The sequence below is a fragment of the Antechinus flavipes genome, chromosome 4, assembly GCF_016432865.1.
Source record: "Antechinus flavipes isolate AdamAnt ecotype Samford, QLD, Australia chromosome 4, AdamAnt_v2, whole genome shotgun sequence".
NCBI lineage: Eukaryota > Metazoa > Chordata > Mammalia > Dasyuromorphia > Dasyuridae > Antechinus > Antechinus flavipes.
In genome coordinates this window covers 33,721,659-33,737,681 of record NC_067401.1, presented here as the reverse complement: position 1 = coordinate 33,737,681, position 16,023 = coordinate 33,721,659, and the positions used below count along the sequence as shown (strand labels likewise).

The 16,023-nt window shown below is 37.0% G+C and overlaps 1 protein-coding gene across 1 annotated transcript; it reads right to left on the bottom strand.

The window, feature by feature from the left end:
* Positions 1 to 4,387: 4,387 nt before the first annotated feature.
* On the bottom strand, positions 4,388 to 7,603 carry LOC127562008 (histone H2A.N). Its single transcript, XM_051997406.1, has 3 exons — positions 7,093 to 7,603; positions 6,186 to 6,328; positions 4,388 to 4,660 (listed from the first exon to the last, which is right to left on the bottom strand). Exons 1-3 carry the CDS (start codon positions 7,097 to 7,099, stop codon positions 4,478 to 4,480), a joined length of 333 nt encoding a protein of 110 aa, XP_051853366.1. The 5' UTR covers positions 7,100 to 7,603; the 3' UTR covers positions 4,388 to 4,477.
* Between the last annotated feature and the right edge of the window lie 8,420 nt (positions 7,604 to 16,023).

Genomic DNA, 16,023 nt, shown 5'->3' with positions numbered 1-16,023 from the left:
ATGTCTCTGTCTCTCTGTTTCTCTCTCTCTCTCTCTGTTTCTCTCTCTCTGTGTCTCTCTCTCTGTCTCTCTCTCTGTCTCTCTCTCTCTCTGTCTCTCTCTCTCTCACACACACACACACACACACCAAGTAGTTACCAAAAAGGCACCTAACATTTTACCTGCCTCAAGTCTATTTTATACATCTCTATCTACCCACAAAAGTGACTATAGTCCACCTTGAAGTAGGGAGTGGTTATGATCAATTCACATTTCTTCTCCTTTTTAAAAAATGCATTCTATTGTACTTGTTCCAACAAAAGAACTTCCCTGCAGCCATTAATTCTAGGCTATTTGCTCTACTTTAATGGGTAAGAAGTAGGGAAAGGGATTAGTATAGAGAAAAATGGATTGATTTGAAGTTAAAGAATCTGTTCCATTCCTAACTCTGCTACTTTGTACATATATATCCAATCTTAGAAAATCCACTTCCTCTCTCTCAGCCTCAGTTTCCTTACTGTGAAATGATGGAATTTTAGTGCTGAAAGGGAAATAAACTAATAGTTTATTTTTGCCCAAAAGGGCATATTGCCCAAAGGGAAGTAAACTAGTAATCCAGAGATTCTTAAACATTTTCTACTGGCAACCCCTTTTCACCCAGAGAAATTTTTACTTGACCTCGGTTATAGAGATATATGAAATAGGTATCTAAATCAAACATTTGCTGATAATAAATTATAAAATATAATTAAATTACTGATAACAAATTATAATTTCATGACCTCCACATTCAGACCCTATATGGGTTTGCAAACCATAGTCCAAAAAGCTGGAATTTAAGTCAATCCCTTCATTTTGGAATAGAAAAACAAACCCAGAAAGGTAAAGTAATGTCCCAAGATCACATATAGTCTCATAAATCAGGTCCTGGAAGGGACCTTAGAATTCATGTAATCCAGCTCCTCCCTCCATTTTACAGTGGGGATACTGAGACTCAGAGAGTGAAGCAAGTTGCCAAAGATGACAGATAGAAAATAACATTTAATCCTAGGCCCTCTAATTCTGAGGTCCTTCTGTTTATAAATCTATAACTACAATAATTTCTCTCAAAAAGGTGCCATCAAATGGTTAATTTCTGGGGAATTCCATGGAGGGAGCTCTGGAAGCATCTTAGGGCCATTCTGAATTCTACCCACATCACACCAGCTCAGGCAAAGTGAATTTCTAGAAGTGGCCACTAGATGTCAGTAGCACTTTTTAGGGGAAGGGTCCTATTCACTTCATTAGGGGCCCCAAAGAGCAAACTCCATAGTAATAAAGTTTTCAGATTCTTATGGATCAGATATGTATTCTAAAAACTAATCATTTGTTTTAAGATACTGTGCCTTTGTGGGTACACTTGAGAAAGGGACAGCATTTACATTTCCATTCTGTAGCATTTTGGGGTTCCACCTCTGGGGACAGCTGGTACAACAGAAAGAACACTGGCTCTGCAGCCAGAGATGGTTGTTGTTCAGTCACTGAACAACGTGACTGAACAACGTTTGACTTTCTGTGGCTCCATTTAGGGTATTCTTAGCAGAGACACTGGAATGGTTTGCCTTTTCCTTCCCCAGTTCATTTTACAAATGAGGAAACTGAGGCAGACAGGGTTAAGTGATTTGCCCAAATTCACACAGCTAAATATCTGAGGCCAGATTTAAACTCAGGAAGATAAGTCTCTAGATTCACCTCTCTATCCACGGTGTCACTTAGCTGCTCAGAGCAAGGGTCCTGGAATCAAATCCCATCTTTAGCACTTAAAATTTATATGGATCTGCACAAATCTTTAGCCTCTCTTCTGTAAAATAAAAATGTTGGGCTGGATGATCACTGTGGTCCTTCCCTATATTAGATCCTATCTTTGCTCTCCTTAGGCAGTCCCATCACATAATAATTAGGGTAGACTATATATCAAACGAAAAACTAAGTAATCTATCAATTGTTGAATTTGCCAAATTACTCTTACTAATTAGTGATACAGCACCATGAGATTTCAAGCAAATCACAAAAAATATATAGAGAATTTTGAGAGGTGAAAGGGACCTCAGAGGCTCTCTACTCTAACCCATACCCAAAAGGAATCTGCGTTTATAACACACTTGACAAATGGTCATTTATTCACTGCTTGAAAACCTCATATGACAGAAAACTCATCAACTCAAAGCTCAGGCCATTTCCTTTGGGATTTAATCTTTCTTCTATTTTTCCCCCCAATTATCAAGCTTTTCTTTTTTAAATCCCTCCCACACTCAGAAAGACAGAGGTTAGGCAGATATTGAGACAAAGTAAAATAGAGAACCCCTGTATCATACTATTTATATGTGTATATACATTCACACGTGCATGTCTATATAGTCGACCAAAAAAAATCATCCATCATCTCTTTTACAAGTTGGACAACATTCTTCTTTATTAGTCATTTGGAAGCATGGTTAATCGGAGTTATTAAGTATTTCAGAGTTGTTCATTGTCTATAATATCAGTATTGTAGTATAAATGGTTCTCATGGTTTTGTTCACTTCACTCTGCATCAGTTTTTTAATCTCTACCCAGATTTCCATAATTGATCAAAGAAATACAAATTAAGACAACTCTAAGATACCACTACATACCTCTCAGATTGGTTAAAATGACAGGAAAAGATGATGAATGTTGGAGGGGGTGTGGGAAAACCAGTCCACTGATACATTGTTGGTGGAATTATGAATTCCATTCAACTATTCTGGAGAACAATTTGGAATTATGCCCAAAGGGCTATCATACTGTGCATACCCTCTGATCCAGCAGTGTTTCTACTGGGCTTGTATCCTAAAGAGATCTTAAAGGAAGGAAAGGGACTCATAATGTGCAAAAATGTTTGTGGCGGCCCTGTTTGTAGTGGCAAGAAACAGAAACTGAGCGGATGCCCATCAGTTGGAGAATGGTTGAATAAGTTGTGGGAAATGAATGTTATAGAATATTATTGTTCTATAAGAAACGATCAGCAGGATGATTTCAGAGAGGCCTGGAGAGACTTAAATGAACTAATGCTAAGTGAAATGAGCAGAACCAAGAGATCATTATACATAGCTACAGGAAGATTATATGATGATCAAGTTTGATGGACAATTCTCTTCAACAATGAGATGATTCAGACCAGTTCCAATGATCTTGTGATGGAGAGCCATCCATACCCAAAGAGAGGACATTGGGAACTGACTGTGGACCACAATATAGCAATTTCACTCTTTTTGTTTTCTCTCAATTTTTTCCTTTTTTTGATCTGATTTTTCTTGGACAGCATAATATTTGTAGAAATATGTATAGAGGAATTGTACATGTTTAACACATTGGATCACTTGTCAACGGATGGTGAGAAGGAAGGGAAAAAAATCAGAACACAGATTTTAGTAAGGGTGAATATATAAATTTACCCATGTATATTTTAATTTATTTTTTTAATTTAAAATTTTAATTTAAAAAAATTAAAGCTAAAAAAATTAAGTCTACCCAGATTTCTCTAAAACTGACTTCCTCATTATTTCTTACAGTTCAATACTATTGTCACATGTATATAACAGTTTGTTCATCCATTCCCCAAACAATAAGCATCCCCTTAGTCTCCAAAAATCTCCAGATCACTATTATTGTTATTGTTCTTCAGTTGTTTCAATCATGTCTATCTGTGACCCCATTAGGGGTTTTCTTGACAAAGATTGAAGTGTTTTGCCATTTCCTTCTCCAGCTCATTTTTACAGATGAGGAAACTGTTAAAAGACAGGGGGTGAGAGACCTGCCCAAGGTCACATTGCTGAGACCAGATTTGAATCCAAAGATGATTCTTCCTGACTTCAGTTTCAGGGATCTATCCTCTGTGCCACCTAAATATCCCACTAATTACTAGAGAAATGCAAATTAAAGCAACTCTGAGGCTTCTGATCATATTGGTAAAAACAGATTTTTTAAAGAGAAAGTGACAAATATTGGATGGTGCTGTGGGGGAAAAACAGACATATTTGATGTACTATTAGTGTGGCCATTCTAGGAAGCAAAGTATAATAATATCCCCCAAAGATAACAACTATCCATGTCATTTAACCCAGCTATACACCATGACATCTAAACCCCAAAAAGATCAAAAAAGAAAAGGTCCAACAAAATTTAAACTCACATCCTTCAAACTTTAGATTCTGGTTCTGTTCATTATATTTCATAGCTAAGAGCCTGGGTAGAATAAAGCATCTCAACATCTATTCAGAAGAGATCCCAAGAATGTCATAGCCAGAAGAGGTCATTTTACATTCCCTTCATTTTACAACTGGAGAAACTAGGGCCCAAGGTCATATACAGTGACTGGCTACGTAATATCATCAAGTCATTGCTGGGATTTTTTTTGTTTGTTTTTATAAATACTTTATTGATAACTTTATCCAAAGTGATGCAATTCCATTTCCAGCTAGCTGTTAGAGCAGAAGCCTTATGTACATCCCTCCGAGAGCATCAGCCTCAATGCCTCGATCACTTCTCTGATGGTGATGACTTGCCTGTGGTTAAAGAAGGACAACCTGACTGCCTCCAAGATGGCCTGATCAAACAGCCAATTATCCAGTGACCACAGGACTTCCAGCACCCAGCTGTAACCACTGAAATCTTGATGAACCTGTGAAGAAAATCAAGATGGAACCCTCAGGCCAAGTTTGTCGATTTAAGGAATCTTGATTTTTGTTTGCTTCCAGAAATATAGTCTGTGGGATCATTGGACCCGAGATCTACAGGCAAAAGGAACCCAGAGGCCATCTAGAACAATTCACTTATTTTACTGATGAGGAAACTGAGGTATGAGGTTGTGACTCGCCCAAGATCACACAGGCAGTGCCATAGGCAAGACATGAACCCAACTCCTCACAATCCGGGCTTGGCCAGTGTTCTTTGTACTCTACTATACCTCCCAATCTCTAGGTCTTAGTAGAAAGTCTTCAAGGGTTGCTATGACTTGGTGCAGTGGATAGAGGACCAGTCCTGAAGTCAAGAGGACCCCAGTTTGAATCTTACTTCAAATACTAAATATGTAACTGTGGGCAAGTCACTTAACCCCAATTGCCTCATCAAAAAATTATGATGATAATAAAAAGGAAAAATAAATACAACCCTGGTTGTATCAAGTTACCCTGTCTTGAAGGAAGCATAGAAATTAAAGTGGGAGAGGAAAGAAGAAAGCAAATTAAAAGCAATTAAAGACATAAATCCTTCATTTCCCTCCCAACAAAGATCTATTAGAATATTTGAACTGGGGTAGCTAGATAGCACCAGCTCTGAAGTCAGGAGGACTCGAGTTCAAATCTAGCCTCATTCACTTAACACTTCCTTGCTGTATGATCCTGGGCAAGCCACTTACCCCCAGTTGCCTTGGGGGAGGGGGACATATTCAAACTTTTTGCTGATTGCTAGGGAAAAATGTTATGGAGAAGAGAGAAAAGGCCCAAGCATTATGAATAAATTTTTTTTTTAATCATTTTGTTTTTTCTGGCTTTAGTTTCCTCCTCTGTTATATGGGGGATTGGACTAGATGGCCTTCGAGGTCACTTAGAGCTCTAATGCTATCATTCTATGTGTGACCTTGGATAAGTCACTTCTCTATGAATCTCAGTTTCCTCCTCTGCAAAATAAGAATAGGGGAAGGGAAATGGATTAGAATTGCCTCTTAAATCCCTTGCCTCTCTATAATTATAATCCCTTGATTCATCAGAGACAGTAGGTAGCCCGAAGTCAAATATAGCCTCAGTCTATAAGACCTAGCCAAGTCAAATTCCATTTGCCTCGGTTTCTTACTGCATAAAATGGGCACAATTATAGCATTTACATCCTAAGGTTATTGGAAAGATCAAATGAGATAATATTTGTAAAATTAAATAAATTTTGTAAAGCACTTAGCATAGTCCCTGACTCATAGTAGATTTTATATAAATACTATCCCCATCCCTAATTCCAATTAAGTCAAATAGGAAAAAAAAATAGGATTTCGTTTCCAAAATCTTTGCACATTATTTTTCAAGATGATTCGGAGGAAAAATACTGAGAAATTTTTGCATCTAGGAATTAGTCACTTTCAAGAAAAGGGATTCCAATCCATTGAGCTCCCATTTATCTTTCAAACTTCCCTTCCAGCCCAAGGGGCCCCAACTCACTTGCTTTAGGATTTTAGCAATGTAACTGGAATAGAACTCCTTCTTCTTCGGAGGGACTGTCTTCACACAGGCATGTCTTTTCTCAGCACTGATGAAGCCTCTCTTAACTGTAGCTGCTATCCTCGGAATTTTCACCACCGTTCCTATTAAGAAAGTCAAGTTTGAGCGGCAGTGAGGTGGCAAAGTAGATAGAGCACCAGACCTTAAGTCAGGAAGACCGGAGTTCAAATCTACTCTCAGACACTTAACACTTCCTAGCTGTGACCCTGGGCAAGTCACTTAATCCCAATTGCCTCAGCCAAAAAAAAAAAAGAAGAAGAAGAAGAAAGAAAAAAAAAAGTCAAGTTTGAGGGTGATGGGATGGAGGGAAGGAAGCAATACCTATAGAAGGGGTTGGGAATGCTGCTATTATTACCCAGCTACAAATCATAAGAGCCAGATGGTGTAAGAGAAGCAAAACCTCCTGGTGAGGTTTTGAAGTAATCATTAAATAGCTGTTAGTTCTGAGGTTACAGTCTGGATGGAAAAGAGCACCAGACTGAGTGTTTAACTACATATATGATTGCCCAGGAGTCATTTCACCTCTCTTGGACTGGGAGTATCTACTTCTGAAAATCCCATTGTTGTAAACCCAGCATCTCTGAAAAATATTAGTCCCAGAAATGGGAATCCCTTTTAATCCTCAAAGCAAGTCAAACTCCACATTTGGAAACAGCACAGGAGTTGATGGAGCAGCCGCTTTACCTGGACTAGTCTCTATTGACAACTATTCTTCCCAGTATCCATTTGATCTTTTCTCATCTATTCTCTTCTCTCTCAGTCACCAAATAAATCATCCCATTTCCCAGAGAACTGAAAACAACATCAAGAGGATAGAGGGTTAGAGGGAAACAAAAATAATAATTACCCTCCATGATAAAAAAGCCTTTACTCAAAAAGAAAAAAAAAAAAAAAAAAAAGAAAAAAAAAAAAAAAACTCCAACACAAGATCAGCTCAAACACCGACCTGAAAATGTTTGTGCCTGAGAAAAGATAATCCCAGGTTTATATGAGGTAAATCATTAAGTGGGGGGACCTCTAATTAGGTCATCATTGACTGCAGCTGCTCCCCACCTTGTCCAAGATTCTAAATTAATATCAGGTGGAGAAAGTGTGCCCTGTTATCATTCATATCAAACCCAAGAGAGCTATCAAAGTCCTTGGACAATGACAAACAATATTTCCTCACCCTACCCCACCCCTCCCTTCTTATCACTCTACTTGAATCCCAAGTGGTTAAAGTACTTGATCACCTACCTTCCTCCTTTCCTGGATCTGGGGAAAGGAGGGCAAGGGAGAAAGAGAGGGAGAAGGAGAGGGAGAGAAAGAGGGACAAAAAGAAGAAAAGAGGAAAAGAGAGAAGGGGAAGGAGAAGAAGGGGAGGAAGAAAAGAAGAGAGAGACAGAGAGGAAGAAAGAGAGAGAGAAAGAAAGGAAGAAAGAGACAGAGAGGAAGAGAGAGAGAAAGAAAGAGAGAGAAAAAGAAAAAAGAGAGAGAAAGAAAGAGGAAGGAAGGAAGGAAGGAAGGAAGGAAGGAAGGAAGGAAGGAAGGAAGGAAGGAAAAGAAAAAGAAAAAAGAAGAGGGAAAGGGAGAGAAAAGGAGGGGAAGAAAGAGAGAGGGAGATTTGGGTATACACACACATGTGAGTGTATTTATGTGTATGTATGTATATATATGTATAGTTGTGTATGTGTATTCTTTTTTAATCAAGAACTGTGATTTCATAGGTATGGGGCATTTCCATAGATGTGGGGAACTTTCCATCACCACAACTGATCTGCAGTGTATAGCATTAGAATGTATGGTAGAGTGTAGAGGTATGGGTGCACTAAGAGATTGCCCAGTGTCACATAATTGGGCCTCAGTTTCCTCATCTGTAAAATGAAGAGGTTAAACAAGATGATTTCTAAGGTCTGTTCTAGCAAGAATTCTAGGATCCTTTTTAATCCTGTTCACTTTAGGAACTACCTCTTCCCTTACCACGCTACCTGTGTAAACTTGGGCAAAGCACTAATGCCTCTGGACCTCATTCCACTTCTACAAAATGAGGGGGTTGAATTAGGGCCACCTCTGAGGGCTCTCCGAAACCTAGACCTCTGATGCTAACTAGCCGTAGAACTCGAATTCAAACCCAAATTTGAAACTCCACACCACTCTATCCCTGTGTTCTCCTTTCATTGGCTCCTAAATCCAATTCAGAAACCACCTCCAGTAGGAAGCCTTTCCTGATTTATCCTGCCAAACTGCTCACCATTTGATTTGACATCTGTTTGGCCCTAAAGGGCTCAGTTGGCAGAGATAGTCGACTTCTTGACTCTATTCTTAAAACACGTACCTGTGGTTGTGAATGTTCATTGTGTACATTTGTGAGTGTGTGGGTATGTCTGTATGAATGATTTCATGTGTATATATTCATATTTAGGCATATGCATATGTGTATATATGCATGTGTGTATGTATATAAACATACATGTGTGTATATAAATGCACATGTGTATGTATATGTAGATAGATACACATATGTGTGTATGCATAGCTAGATAAACATATATGCATGTGTGTGCATGTTTGTGTACATGTGTTCCAAAATGAAGTTTATGGATTGCTTTCTCAACTAGATTGTGAGTTTCTTAGGAGCAGGGACATGTTATGACTTCTATTACTATGAGGTCAAAGATTCTAGATTTAGAGCTGAAAAGGAGTCATGTAGTTCAACTTCCACCCCCAATTTTGCAGATAAGGAAACTGAGGCAAGCAGCGGTTAAGTGACTTGTCCAGGATCATATAGTTTTAAGTATCTGAGGCTAGGTCTAAAATCAGGTCTTCTTGACCTGATCATCCAGACACCTAGTTGCCCGATGATCTTACTGATTTATAGAAGTATAGAGAGTTCATACAGCAGCAGCTCCCTATACCAAGGAAATCACAGATTTGGACCAAAAATGAAATTCTGCCACATCCTAAGTAGAGAATTGCTTCCACTTCCCTAAAAAGTGAAATTCCAAAAGTGTACTGTGCCTGGTGAATTGGGGATGGAAGTGGTCGTAAACTAGCAAGTACCACATGTGCAAAAAAGCAGCCCTTTTTGTGACAGCAAGAAACAGAAATTGAGTGAATGCCCAACAGTTGGGCAATGGCTGAACAAGTTATGGTTTATTAATATTATAGAATATTATTTTTCTATAAGAAACGATCAGCAAGATAATTTCAGAGAGACCTGAAAAGATTTATAGGAACTGATGCTAAGTGAAGTGAGTGGAACCAAAAGAATATTGTATACAGTAACAACAAGATCAACTTGTGATGATCAACTGTGATAAACTTGGGTCTTTTCCACAATGAAGTGATTCAGGCCAGTTGCAATAGACTTGTGATGGAGAGAGCCATCTGCATCCAGAGAGAGGAGTGTGGGAACTGAGTGTGGATCACAACATAGTTTCACTTTTTTTATTGTTGTTTGCTTGCATTTTGTTTTCTTTCTTTTTTTTTTCCTTTTTGATCTGATTTTTCCTGTGCAGCGTGATAAATGTGGAAATATGGAGGAGGAGGAGAAGGAGGAGGAGAAGGAGAAGGAGAAGGAGGAGGAGGAGGAGGAACCCATGCTTATGATCCCCACCCCTCTCAAAGGTCAGTCTTATTAGACATGCCTTATCTTGCCAGGAGACCCTGGTCTACCCCCAAAACTTGTTGTTTCCTTATGCCATAGTTATACCTGAATCTTACCTGAGAAAGTATGGTACTCATCTTGGAGTTTCAGTGACTCAGTATCAGGCCCAGATCTCCATTTGAATGAGGATCACTTTGAAGGAATTAGGAATTTCCTAAAAAGGGTTAACATCCCCAAAAAATCAGTGGGGGGTGATTTGCCTCAGAAAAGCCAAGACTGGAAAATATGCTCTCTTTCAGAGTCTATGGAGCCTGGGAGACCAGGAATCAAAGGGGCAGAGTGATTATTTTGCAGATTAAAGGGGACACAGTTTCACCCCATCCCCATCCCACCCCCACCCCTGTCACTGACTTTTTCTCTTTTTTTTTTCTCTCTCTTTATCTGATTCTGTCTCTCTGGTTCTTTTCTGTTTCTTTCTCTCTTTTTCTCTCTGGATGATCTGGGTTCAAAGCCCAATTCAGCTTCTTATTATCTGTGTGATCTTAGACTACTCACTTGCTTTCTCAGGAATTTAGATTTCTCATCTATAAAATGAAGGGGCTGGTCTAGACCAGTAGCATCAAATTCAAATAGAAACAAAGGTCACTAAATTATGTGAAAAGGATTACAGAGGAAGACATATTGATTGTGCTGTTCTTTTTGTTCAATTGTTTTCTGTATGACAGTTGTTTTCTATATGATTCTTCGGGACCTTATTTGGCGTTTTCTTGGCAGAGACACTGGAGTGATTTGCAATTTCTTTCTTTAGCTCATTTTCCAGATGAGGAAACTGAGGCAAAATGGGTTAAGTTACTTGCTCACATCTAGTAAATATCTGAAACCAGATTTGAATTCAGGAATATGAGTGTTCCTGACTCTATTCCCAGCATAGTATGAATTCATCTGCCACTCAGCTGCCCCGAGAATATTCTTCTAGCCTCTTTTTCATTAGCACATCATCTCTTAAATATAACATTCCTGCCTCTGTGACACTTGTGATTTAGCATGGGGATATGTCATCTATGTAGATAATTGTTATACAAAAAATAATATACAATAAATGTAATAGAAGGGTAAAAAATAATTCTATATGAGCACTATAAAAAGGGCAGAAAGGCTATTACTTCTTGGACAGCTCAGAGAGGGGATGATATTTGAGTTGGTCTGCAAAAGCAGTTTAGGGTAAAGCAAAGAGGAAGAACATTCTTAACCTTGGGAATAGTTGGATGATGGCTGGTCTTTTAAAGGATCACAAGTCTTCCAGGTTGACTAGAGCATGGACAACATAGAGGAGGACAGCATGAGCTACAGCTGGAGATACAGGAGAAATAGGGTCTTTTGAAGCTGTGGAGGCGAACAATGTCAGGCAAAATTGTATTCAGTTGGGAATAATTTTTGAGCAGTGTATCAGTATGACCTGATCACTATAGGAAAAAGTGGGAGAAGAGAAGAGAATGAAAATAGGAAGGCAAGTGAGCTTATGAGTGTGTAGAATGGCAAAAGGAGAGATAATCTTCAATGTCTCCTGGAGGCCACAATTATAGTGCACCTGAGTTATTGTTTAGCCCCAGTCTTGTTAATACAGGTTCTGATTCATTTCTCAGATTAGAAAGTAGATATCATGGACCCTGAGGGAAAGTGCAGATTTAAAGTTAAACAGGATCTTAGAGGTCATCCACATCACAGATGTCAAAGTACACATTAGCCTTCAGCACTCCCAATTGTGGCCAAATTAAAATGTAATTGGGAAATATTTAACAACAAATGAAAATATGATAGAATGTAGATAATACTAATATATGGTGTCCTAAGTCAATTTGAGTCCTACTAGATGACCCAGTGGATAAAGGTGGGGTTAAAGATGGGACTGGAGTCAGGAAGACCTGAGTTCAAATGTGACCTCAGATACTTACTGTGTGATACTGAACAAGAATCTTAACTGTTTGTATCAGTTTCCTCATTAGTAAAATGATCTGGAGAAGGAAATAGCAAACTACTCTGGTATCTTTGCCAAGAAAACCCCAAATGGGCTCCTAAAGAATCAGTCATGACTGATATCAAATAACTGAATATCAATATCATATACCTAATCTACTTCAGTGATCCATAACTCTTATTTCTTAGGCAGTTTTATTTTATAATTTTATTTTAATAATTACTACTTTGTTTCAGTGATTACTACTCTGTAATATCATTTGAAATCTGGAACTATTAGGTCACCTTCCTTAACATTATTTTTTCATTGATTCCCTTGAAAATCTTGACTTTCTATTCTTCCCAGAAACCAATGCTCAGCCTACCCATAAGCAATTATTCATTCTCCAGTTGTTTGAATCTGTCTTTAATTGTTTGAAAGATATTTTATAATTGTGTTCATGTGATCCTTGGGTTTGTCTTGGAAAGCAGACTTTCAAGTATTTTACATTGTCTGCAATTATTTTAAATAGATTTTTTTCTATCTCTTCCTACTGGATTTTGTTGGCAATATATAGAATTGCTAATGATTTTTACATGGGATTATTTTATATCCTGCAGCTTTGTCAAAGTTGCTAATTGTTTCAACTAGTTTTTTAGTTGATTCTGTAGGATTCTCTATATATCATCAAATCATCTGCAAAAAAATGATATTCCTGTTTCCTTGTTGCCTAACTTTTATTCCTTCAGTTTCTTTTACTTTTCTTATTGATGTAGCTATAATTTCTAGTATGATGTGGAATAATATTAGTGATAATGGACATCCTTGTTTCACTACTAGTCTTATTAGAAAAGTTTCAAGTTTATCTCCATTATGAACAATGTTTGCTCTTGGTTTTAGATGGATACTATTTATCATTTTAAGAATAGCTTGGAGCAGTTAGGTGGCACAGTAGATAGAATACTGACCCTGGAATCAGAAGAACCTGAGGTAAAATCTGGCTTCAGAGACTTAACACTTACTAGTTATAGGACTCTAGGCAAGTCACTTAACCCAACTGCCTCATATACATACAAAAAAGGGTCAATTGATTTCTTTGCTTTCTACTGTTTTTAATAGAAACAGATAGTATATTTTGTCAAAAGCTTTTTTTGTATCTATTAATATAATTACACAATTTTTGTTGTTATTGATATGATATTGATATTGATATGTTATTGATATGGTCAATTATACTGATAGTTTTCCTAATATTGAACTAGCTTTGCATTCTTGATATAAATCCCATAGTGTCATAGTATATGATCTTCATCCCAGTACATGATCTTTGTGACACATTGCAGCAATCTCCTTACTAGTATTTTATTTTAAAGTTTTACATAAATATTAAGAATAGTGATCTGTAATTTTTTTCTATTTTTTGCTTTTCCTGGTTGAGTTATCAAATTCATATTTGATTCATAAAAAGATTTTAGTAGGATTCTTTTCCTTTTTTTCCCAAATAGTTTATATACCACAGATTAATTGTTCCTTAAATATTTAATGGTATTGATTTATGAATCTATCTAATCCTGGAGATTTTTTCTTAGAGAGCTAGCTCATTGATGGCTTGTTCAAAATCTTTTTCTAAGATAGGGTTATTTAAGCATTCTATTTTTTTTGCGTGTTAATCTGGTCAGTTTTTATTTTGTAAATACTCATCCATTTCATTTAGAGTGTCAGTTTTACTGGCAGATAGTTGTTTTAATTTCAAATTCATTGGTGATACATCTTTTCATTTTTGATAATAGTAATTTGGTTTTATCCTTTATTTTTTAAAAATCAAAATTAACCAATGATTTATCTATTTTTGTTTTAGTGATTAGTAAAGTCTTTCAATTTCTATTTTGTCCCTTTGTTCTAGGATATTAGCAGTCTTCCTCGATAATTTCTTGAAATATAATGTCCAGGTTCTTTCTTTGAGCATGATTTTTAGGTAGTCCAAAAATTCTTTAATTTTCTCTCCTCTTTTGCCATGTTACCTTACTCTCTCCGGCTTGAGAGACTCCTGAAACTGCTGATGATGATTGTTACCACCACATAATCACAAACCACAGCATAAGGTGTTTCATCCTCTAAGGCTCCAGATTAATCTCCTTCCTCATGTCATAAATTTCTCTTTCTGACCTTTTATCTTGTCTTGGAATGGAAAAATTTTTTTCACTGACTTTTGGTTACCTCTGCTACTGCAGAGTTCAATTTGAGGCATTATCTTAAAGCTGTTTGGAGAAAAATATTGGGGTAGCTCAGCTGAGTGCTTTCTCTGCTCTTCCATCTCTTCATGACCCTTTTTTTCCCTAACAACCACCAAGCAAACACATTGCTGGAGCATCTAAAGCACATCTATATAGATGCTCACTTTAATGATGAAAGCTTAGACCAAAATATAATGGAATATAATTAGAAATGATGACTTCAAGAATCAGAGGACAATGGGAGGTTTTGGATGAACTAATGCAGACCAAAGTGAGCAGATTAGCAACAATTTTGTCAATGACTACAAAAATTGAAAAGAAAGCAACATCATTTTGAGCAATACAATTGCCTTATAAAATCATACCACAGATTTAGAGTTTGAATATATCTTAGAATCCATCTGGTATAATCCCTTCATTTTAAGGATTAGGAAATAGACTCAGAAGGTCAAAGTGACTTTTTCAGGGTCATATAGATGATAATCCACACAAGAAGGATAAAAATTCAGGTCCTCCAATATTCTTTCCACCGTTATCCTGCCATCACTATTAGTCAATTGCAAAAACATATTTTTTTAATTTTATTTTATTTTTAACAATAGCTTTTAATTTCCAAAATATATGGAAAGATAATTTTCAACATTCACCCTTGCAATACCATGTGTTCCAAGTTTTTCTGCCTGCCTTTTTCCCCTTCTTTCCCCTAGACAGCAAGCAATCCAGTATATGTTGAACATTTGCTATTCTTCTAGACATATTTCCACATTTATCTGCTGTACAAGAAAAATCAGATCAAAAAAGGAAAAAAATAGAGAAAAAAAGGAAGCAAACAAGAAAAAAAAAAGGTGCAAATATCATGTTGTGTTCCACATTTCAATCCCTACATCTTCTTTCTGTGTGGAGATAGCTCTCTCCATCACAAGTCCATTGGAACTGGCCCGAATCACCTCACTGTTGAAAAGAGCCACATCCATCAGAGTTGATCATCACTTAATCTTGTTGTTGTCATGTATGATGATCTCCTGGTTCTGCTCACTTCATTTAGCATCAGTTCATGTGAATCTCTCTAGGTCTCTCTGAAATCATTCTTCTGATTGTTTCTTACAGAACAATAATATCCCATAACATTCATATATCATAACTTATTCAGCCATTCTCCAACTGATGGGCATCCTCTCGGGAAATGTACTTATTTACCCTTGACAGAGAGGTAGAGGAATATCAGTATATGCATTATTGGACATAGCTAACATATTGGATGGTTTACTCAATTGTCTTTCTTGAATATGGAGAGAAGGTAATAACTAAGAGAGGGTCACTAGAAAATGGCATTAATATATAAGAAAATGTATCAATAAAATAATATTTTTAATGACTTGTAGCACAGAATGTCACTCAAGTCAAGTGATCCTCAGGGCTGATAAAACTTCATTTTAGAATTCGTTCCTTGTCATTTCAATGTGGATAATTATATGACATGGATCTATGTTGTCCAACACTCTGAACCTGCTTTCTTTCTCAGAAGGACTTTTTTTTTTTTAACATTTCAACTTAATGTTTATTTTCAGCATCCTTTTCCTTTTAAATTTTGAGTTCCAGGGCAGCTAGGTGGCACATTGGATAGAGTACAAGCCCTGAAGTCAAGAGGACCTGAGTTCAAATCTGATCTTAGACACTTAACACTTCCTAGCTATGTGACCCTGGGCAAGTCACTTAACCCCAACTGCCTCAGCAATAAATAAATAAAATTTGAGTTCCAAATTGGGTCCCTCCTTCAACCTCTCCCATCCCTACTGAGAAAGCAAGAAATATGATATCAATAATACATTTGAATATACAAAACATTTCCATATTAGCTATATTTTTTAAAAGCAAAAAATAAAGTGAAAAAATTGTATTTCAATTTGCACTCAGAGTTCTGAAAATGGATGGCATTTTTACAGCATGAGTCCTTAGGAACTATCTTGTTCTCATCTGCCCATTCTGACAGGAAAATCTTCACAT

What these genes read in the sequence shown, in the direction of transcription:
- LOC127562008 (XM_051997406.1), bottom strand. An exon ending in TTGCTAAAATCCTAAAGCAA is followed by an intron (nt 4,661 to 6,185) that starts GTGAGTTGGGGC and finishes TTTTCTTCACAG; the next exon opens with GTTCATCAAGATTTCAGTGG.